General features: G+C 42.8%; 1 protein-coding gene across 1 annotated transcript; it reads right to left on the reverse strand.

Annotated features, from left to right (window-relative positions):
- Positions 1-710: 710 nt before the first annotated feature.
- Positions 711-8,108, reverse strand: LOC136858586 (uncharacterized). Its single transcript, XM_067138255.2, has 2 exons — positions 8,003-8,108; positions 711-1,587 (listed from the first exon to the last, which is right to left on the reverse strand). Exons 1-2 carry the CDS (start codon positions 8,009-8,011, stop codon positions 1,015-1,017), a joined length of 582 nt encoding a protein of 193 aa, XP_066994356.2. The 5' UTR covers positions 8,012-8,108; the 3' UTR covers positions 711-1,014.
- Positions 8,109-9,227: the final 1,119 nt, after the last annotated feature.

Consider the following 9,227-nt stretch of genomic DNA (forward strand, 5'->3'; position numbering starts at 1 on the left):
TCACAGACGATTCCTTCCACCTCCCCCTCCTTACCAATATATTTTATCATAATTCATTTCATTTTTATTATCTGAACTGAGGTTGGCGTCAGGAAGGGCATCCGGTCGTAAAAACATCCCCGACCCCGTATCAGGAAGTGGGACTAATGGGTAAGTATACATATTCCAAATGTGAGGAGTTGGCACCAGGTTAATAATAACAATAAGAAGAAGAAGAATGTTTCAGGTGTCTGGACTATGACTTCGTGATTACACGGCCACTTCCTGTACTTCTGGAGAAATTTGATAGCTATAATTCGTCGCTGTTCCAGCTAAAGGTCATATCTCCCAATGCTCTTCCTATCCATTATTCTCCTTTTGAACTGGTCACGCCTTCCAGTCACATATGGATATTTAGTCCATCAGAACAATATTCGTTGTGTTAATTTTTCCTATGCTAATGTGTAAAGGAAAATGAACATTACCGTACTGCACTCTAGGAATGTATGTTTGCACGACTTATTTACACACTCCTACAGTATAATGAACTTAAGGATCATTTTCCTTTACACACCAGCATAGGAAAATGACCACAGCGTAAATTGTTCTGATGAACTGCATATCCATATGGGAGGCATGACCAGTCTTAAGATATGACCTTTTGCCCGAACAGCAACGAATTATACAATAATATACCATCTTCGAAAGAGAGCTACATAATTAAATACATCTTATTCTCTTGACAACATTCTTTATTCAATTTCTGTATGAATGGGTGATGGATACAATACAATGCATTTTTATTTATTGTTTTTGCTCAGTCTTATTTTGCCGTGAATTCTACCAAAGCACACTGAATGTTCTTGACACCAATATTCACATAATTTACATTATCAATAATTTAGCTAGTACTGCCCCAGGTAGAACTATTTGAAACACCTGTTTCGAAGGCAATTTCATAAACGTATAGTACATCCAATCCAGGTTCCATATAGAGTTCATCAATATTATCCTTTAGTTATGTCATGACTTGGCCTATGCCACCATTCCTTTCTTATGCATTTTCTTCATGAATTTTTTGTACTTGTCTTCATCGAAATATTCCTTACTTTCTTCTGATGATTCACCGGAGACGTCAATAACGATTTCACTTCTGCCGGTTGTTTTGTACCTCTGCAAGCCACAGTCAGAGTACCAGCGTGGGACACACTTCCGCTTGATAGAACTGTACTCCAGAGGGCCAGGACAAGTTGCTAAACGGTGATGGAAGGTCCAGCGAACACGGTAACACACGTGGTATTGGTTACAAGCCGTACTGGAAGGAAACCGACCGTAAGTGGGGCAAGTGAAATTGTCGTCATCCACAACTCCCCGACACAAGGAAGGGGCAGTCACACACTTGCCCTTGTGCTGGTCGTACACAGCACCTGCAGCACAAGTCGTGTTGAGCAGTTTGTAGCCATTCCTGCTTGGAAGACACATGTAGACGGTAGAAGAGCACGGGTCAGCTGGAGTGAAAGTCCCCAGGGATGTACACTCGAAAGCGCCGTCTTCATTCCCATTAACCAGACAAATGAGTGCTGCAGCCAGCAGTATTATATATGTGACCTATAACAAAGGAAACAAGATTGAGTTAAAATTAGATTAATCAGCTAGTGCATTATAGCCTATTGCAGCCCTCTGACGAGGGTTGGCGGCGTCCGCCTATGGTGGAGGATGGTGTCGTGAATGGTTTATGAGTTGCAGGAATGTTGGGAACATCACAAATACCCAGTCCCCGTGTCAAGGAAATGAACCGTTCATATTTAAAATCATATGACCCAACCGGCAATCGAACTCTGTGATTCGGCCAAGACGTTGACGAGTCAGACACGGACTTTATAACATTCATATCTCATATAAAAACGAGATATAATTTACTCACTTATTCAAGAACCTCAAGAACCACCTAAAATATTAGTATCACATGTTCAAAATACACCTGCCCACGGTTATGCCAGAAGCTACTGCTTCTTTACGTCCAGTGCTCTGTGATCCAGCTCTGCCGCCAGGTACGGTAGAGAACTAAATATATGACTGCTCAGTTGGCCGGTCACAATGGCTCCTTTCACTCTAACGCTCCGGGATTTATGTTTATTCTATTCGTTTGACCACTGCACGAAGATTGGTCCAGGGCACACACATCCCTCTCGATAGCATCCCAGACGTGTTCAATGGGATTGAGATCAGGGCTCCTCGAGGGCCAGGCAAGCATCTTCACATCTGTGGAGTGCTCATCGAGCCAGTAAGTTTCACAAGGGGGCATTCCCTACTCGTCAATACCGATTTCGCTCATATTTATAGAACATGCGGGGCTTGGCTAGAAATGAAAGTACCCAAAGTGGAAACTCCAGATGGCCAAACGTATAGAAAATAAAAATAAAAATAATGATGTCGACGCGGCTCTCGCACCGTATAAGCCACTTACGTTAGCGTGCATGCCGAGCAATAGTTGGCGAATCGGTAAGAGCTTGGACTAGTAATTCGGTGGTCGTGGGTTCGACTCCCCGTGTGGAGAGTATTATTTTCAATTTTTATACTGTTAATGTCATTTTATTTTATTTATTTGTGTGCAAAAGGCAAGTAGGACGTCATTTTTGTAATGAACGCACAATTGTAGAAAATTTGGAGTTGCGAACTTTCCCGACGTGTTCAAACAGAAATTCTTCTTTTTTTTTTTCCTTTATTGGCTATCTCCCTCCTTGGGGAATGTCCCATAAACGTGAATAGTCGTTTCGCTGCAAGATTCGTTTTCACCTGACAAGTGAAGGTTGCTCTTGGCGGCTGTACACAAACAATAGATTATTGGCGCAGGTAGAAAAAAGTCTGATAATTAAATCCCAATTTTTAACCTTTCTATACCTTTTGTGTATAAATAAATAAAATAAATTATTCACCTCTTTGCTTAATTGGAAAATGAATAATATAGAAGTTAGCAGAAAAAACAGTCTCCGCACGTGGAGTTGAATTCACGACCATCGAATTACCAGTCCGATCTCTTACCGCTACGCCAACAACTGCGCGGCGTGCGCGCTAACGTAAGTGGCTTATACGGGGCGAGAACCGCGCTTCGCCCTCTGGAGTTCCCACTTCGGGTAGTTTCATTTCTAGCCAAGCCCTGCATGTTCTATAAATTTGAGCGAAATCGGTGGTGACGAGTAGGGAATGCCCCTTGTCAGTTTGCGAGCAATGGTCTGGTCGCTTGCAGGGTGCTGGAACGTGATCCGCCAGATGGTTCCTGTAACGTTCGCCAGTGAGGGTCATTGTCAGATGTAACACGGATGCCATTTCATACCACGTGAACAGTTCCTATATACGAGGATATGCCCGCTGAAACCTCGACTCACCTGGCCAGGCAACCTTTGTCCATGAATCGAGCGTCCAATGGCGGCGTTCCTTTGCCCATGTCAGTCGTGCCTTGTGACGGGTACCCTCGTGGAATGCTTGCTTCAGTTCACCATGGCGAGATGGTTGTTGTCCAACATTGAATTGACGTGTGATCTGCTGCACTGTAGTCATCTATCCGCTCTTACGATTCGAGCTAGCCGATGGCGACCCCTATCTTCAACCCGTCGTACACCACGACATTTGATCCTGGCGGCGATGGTTTCGCCGGAATCCATGTAATCACGGTACACTCTTGGTACGGTGGTACTTGGAAAGCCCAGTGCGTGTACGGCTTGAGATGGAGTAGCCTATACGTCTGGTGCCAACAATCTGACTGCGATCAAATGCGCTTATCCATTCTTTAGTCACCCGTTACTCACACAGTCCATACGAGGTCTGACGTCCTCGCTGTTGCATGTCACGCCCTCCTATTACATTCACAGGACCGAGCTCAGCGCCATTCCACACTACGGCAGCTATCACTAATCCAATTGTTCATGAATGTAGCAGAACCAAGAAGGTTTTTTGTTTTGTAGATGGTAACTTTACTTACATTAGAATTATACAGAGAAGACTATTGATTGTGTGATACGTAAATTGATTATTTATGTACTCATAACATGATTTGCTATTGACATGGCAGGGTAGGATAAATTATGGTCCAACTGCTTTTTGTTAGGAACAAGATCATGTTCAACTTTGGAAATATATGTGGGATGTATTATAAGACAGATGATGATCATCATCATCTGTTTACCCTCCAGGTTCGGCTTTTCCCTCGGACTCAGAGAGGAATCTCACCTCTACCGCCTCAAGGGCAGTGTCCTGGAGCTTCAGACTCTTGGTCGGGGATACAACTGGGGAGAATGACCAGTACCTCGCCCAGGCGGCCTCACCTGCTATGCTGAACAGGGGCGTTGTGGAGGGATGGGAAGATTGGAAGGGATAGGCAAGGAAGAGGGAAGGAAGCGGCCGTGGCCTTAAGTTAGGTACCATCCCGGCATTCGCCTGGAGGAGAAGTGGAAAACCACGGAAAACCACTTCCAGGATGACTGAGGTGGGAATCGAACCCACCTCTACTCAGTTGACCTCCCGAGACTGAGTGGACCCCGTTCCAGCCCTCATACCACTTTTCAAATTTCGTGGCAGAGCCGGGAATAGAACCCGGGCCTCCGGGGGGTGGCAGCTAATCACGCTAATCACTACACCACAGAGGCGGACAGACAGATGATCACAATTGTAATATGTTACTCGAGACAGTCAAGAATACTTTCGGCGTTACGCATTCTGTAATTCTCTAACCTGTGTAATGGTTAAAGAAATTCCCGTGAACTGCCACAATGTATTTATCTCAATGTCACTACTTCAATATTGGCGTTAGTATCTATCGTATTCACAGTACCGGGCGAGTTTGCCGTGTGGTCAGGTTCACGCGGCTGTGAGCTTGCATCCGGGAGATAGTGGGTTCGAATACCACTGTCGGAAGCCCTGAAGATGGTTTTCCGTGGTTTCCTATTTTCACAGCAGGCAAATGCTGGCTGGGGCTGTACCTTAATTAAGGCCACGGCCGCTTCCTTCCAACTCCTAGGCCTTTCCTATCCCGTCGTCGCCATTCACATGTTCACAGTGCTTTTACTGGACGTGCTGTTAGCGTCGCGCAGCTTGTGAGCTCGCCCACCGCCAGCCACCCCGAAGGTAGTTCTTCGTGGTTTCCGATTTTCACACCAGGCAAATGCTGGAGCTATAGCCTACCTAAATTAAGACCTCGGCCGCTAATCCCTCTAACCCTTTCCCATCTTTCCGTCGCTGAAAACTTTCAATGTGTTAGTGCGACTTTAAATAACTAGCAAAAAAGAAAATACTTGTTACTGGAGCTTTACTGCAGTATTCGAAACTCAGGGAGAAAGTAGCCTGTCGAAAATGCAGATCTTTCTGAACGAAAGATTAGTTTTCTTTTCTCTAATATCATACACTTCATTAATTTGATTCTTTGCAAGGAAAATGAAATGGCGTATGGCTTTTAGTGGCGGGAGTATCCGAGGACAAATTCGACTCGCCAGGTGCAAGGTCTTTTGACTTCACACCCATAGACGACTTGCGCGCCGTGATGACGATGAAAGGATGATAAAGACGACACATACACTCATCCCCCATGCCAACGGAATTAACCAATTATATTTAAAATTCCCGACCCTGCTGGGAATCGAATCCATGACCCCTGTGACCAAACGCCAGCACGCTAACCGTTTAGCCATGGAACGGACTATTAAGCTAATTTACTTCTCACTTCATCTCCTGATAAATTAGACCAATTGTTTACAATATACTGTACGTCTGCACTGGTTTTTGAAATTGATATATTTTACTTTATGGCTGTTTGAGTTCTGTGGATAAGGGAAATAGACTTTCATTTAAGAAACTTATAACCGAGCTCGATAGCTGCAGTCGTTTAAGTGCAGCTAGTATCCTGTATTCGGAAGATAGTGGGTTCGAACCCCACTGTCGGCAGCTCTGAAGATGGTCTTCTGTCGTTTCCCATTTCCACACCAGGCAAATGCTGAGGTTGTACCTTAAATAAGGCCACGGCCGCTTCCTTCCCACTCCTAGCCCTTTCCTGTCCGATCGTTGCCATAAGACGTATTTGTGTCGGTACAACGTAAAACAGATCGTAAAAAAAAAAAAAAAAAAGAAACGTATATGTTAAGAGGCAAAAGACTTAATTTGTTATTATTGAGTGTCTTTAAATTGCCCAACAGTTTACTCACTTTTTTCGTCTGATTTCGAAGACAAGGATTGCTATGCATGTGTTAGTAACATTGAACCTCAATGGAAATCCACTAATAGTAAGTACAAAGAGCCCTTTTAATTATCCAGTAATAGGTTCAATGTAAACATCTGATAGCCTGAAATAAAGCAGTGCCTGAGTAAGCTACAGTGAATCAGAAATTCTTGAAGTTTTGTCAAAGCAGCCCGCACAACAACGTGAGCCAGATCAGGTTGAAGCTGCTTTCTGGAGGGATGAGTCAGGTTGGGCCGACGTTAAACCTAATCGGGCTAGAAACCCGGTGAGTTGGCTCAGTGCGGGACTAGGGTCCTGAGTCAGAAATCTACTCGGATTCTCGGAATTTTCACCATCAGATGATAACAGAAAGATGAAGTCTACTGACGAGGCATACTAAAGAATAGTGAGTTGTTCCTTTCCTCAACGATTCCAATGACGCTACTGACAGTCATCCCCCTCGGGTGAAGGCGGTAGAACCCATCCTGCCATAAGAGGCGACTAAAAGGGCCCCAAGGGCTCTTAACTTAGGAGCGTGAGTTGGCGACGACGGGGCCATTAATTGAGTTCTGACATTGCTTCTACAGTACTTACTTGTGTCAGACTACTCACTTTTAACTATCCTATCCGACCTCCCTTGGTTTTCCGACTCCGACGGTTTTATGTATCGAGGCCTAGGGAATCCTTCATTTTTGTGCCCTTCGTGTTTCTTTTCCTTCTTTCGCCGATATCTTAATTCTTCGAAGTGATGGACCCCTCCAAATTTTTCTCTGTGATTAATGATAATCTAGAGGATGACTGACCAGTTGTACCTCTTCTTAAAACAATAATCACAACCACCAATGCCCCCAGGTGCCCTGAACTTGGGAGCGTGGGTTGGCGACAACGGTTCTATTAGCTGAGTCCCGGCATTGCTTCCACTTACTTGTACCAGGCTCCTCACTTTCATCTATCCTATCCCACCTCCCTTGGTTAACCATAGTTCTCTTCCTACCGCAACGGAATTAGAGCATTCGAGACTTTAGGGAGTCGTTCATTTTCACGCCATTCTTGGCCCTTGTTTCTCTTTGGCCGATATCTCAATTTTTCTAAGTGTCGGATCCCTTCCATTTTTCTCTCTGATTAGTGTTATATAGAGGATGGTTGCCCAGTTTCTCTCCTAACAATAATCATCACCACCACAATTTTACCTTTGCTACTATCATATTTTCTCAAAGCGAAGGAAGAGATTGAGACAGATCGATGTCAGTAACAAACCTGTTCTAGCCATACTAGAAGACATATTAAACACAATATCTCACCAGAAATGGATTTAGGCTTAGTTTAATTAATAAATTAATTAAAAAATAAATAATAATAATAATAATAATATTAATAATAATAATAATAATTGTAGTTAACTTTTCTTCGTCTGTTAGCTATCTTAGCAGGTTGAAATCAAGTCTTCAAAAGGATTCCAGAGAGAACAAACATGTAATTTTACAAAAGTGCCTGACACCACTATCACAGCCATGAGACCTCCAGTTTTACGAGAAATCCGAACTACATGCAGGTGACTTTCCATTTCAAAACACTCTACATGGATTGGCCGGGAATCGAAATGCGGTCACCTTAGTAAGAAGCCAGTGATTATGCCACTCGGCTATCACGCTTCTGGAAAGGAGTTCATTAACGAGTCAAAATCGGACACGGTACTTCATTTCATGTTATCTGTTTAAGGAAGAAAAAATTTGATTTTGTGATATAGTATTCCTTATCTTTCAAATCAAAACGTTAGAACAGAGAATAGCGACAACTCAGTGCGAGTGTTCCACTTACCTTGGCCATGATGAATTTTTGATGGTTGTCTCCCGAATGAATGATACACGGTCTAGCCTGCTTTTTATATTATCACATCGCTTGCCTAAAGCTTTGCAATTTTTCCATTCTTATCATGTGAGGCCCCGCCTTCTGCTGTGAATAAACAGGTAAACAGAGCAATTCATCACGTCATTCCTTCTTTCTCAGTTATTGACACAAGTCTTGTCGTATAATGTTTCTCTGAAAAATGTTACTATGGGATTGAAGACTTGTTTGTCGCTCCGAAGTTAAGTTTGCAAGACAACATACTTAATCTTTCTATAAATACATCTATATTGCCAGTTGATACTACTTCATCCACTGCTGTTTCTATATTATTATTATTATTATTATTATTATTATTATTATTATTATTATTATTATTATTATTATTATTATTATTATTTGCTAGTTGTTTTACGTCGCACCGACACAGATAGGTCTTACTGCGACGATGGGACAGGAAAGGGCTAGGAGTGGGAAGGAAGCGGCCGTGACCTTAATTAAGGTACAGCCCCAGCATTTGCCTGGTGTGAAAATGGGAAACCACGGAAAACCATTTTCAGGGCTGCCGACAGTGGATTATTATTATTATTATTATTATTATTATTATTATTATTATTATTATTATTATTATTATTATTATTATTATTATTATTATTGTTACCGTGTTTTTTGTGGTAGGTAGAGGTGAAAGGTGCGGGGGTGAACGGGTCTCAAACTATGAAATTAAAGTTAATGTAAAATTTAACAAGGTTATATTCTCTTTTCAAAATCAAGAAATAACAAGCAAATGGCAGGTACAGAGTAGCAAGGCAACAAAAGTACAGTATTTACAGGATTTGGGCTTCGAGCCCCGAACTCACAATTCTTGGGCAACTAGCCCAACTTTACCCCAAAACAAGATTTAACAGAGGGGCAGAAAACCCCATTCATGCCCAGGAGCACTTGCTCTAAATTACACAGAAAAGCCTCCTCGAGGCATACATACTCAATTTTCAAAAAGAGCCACTCGCTCTCAACTTTAAGCCTATCAAAGGCCACACCAAACTCCACCTTCAAGTTGTCCTCTAAGGACATAGACACCGGGGTAAAATACCCAACCTACTGAGGTCTATTAAGTGAGAAAAAGGTTAATTACATGACCCAAAATAACAATTTGAGAGGAGGCGATCTGCACTCCTAATACCTTTTGTTTAAAACC

This window comes from Anabrus simplex, chromosome 1, assembly GCF_040414725.1.
Source record: "Anabrus simplex isolate iqAnaSimp1 chromosome 1, ASM4041472v1, whole genome shotgun sequence".
In the NCBI taxonomy this organism is placed as follows: Eukaryota; Metazoa; Arthropoda; class Insecta; order Orthoptera; family Tettigoniidae; genus Anabrus; species Anabrus simplex.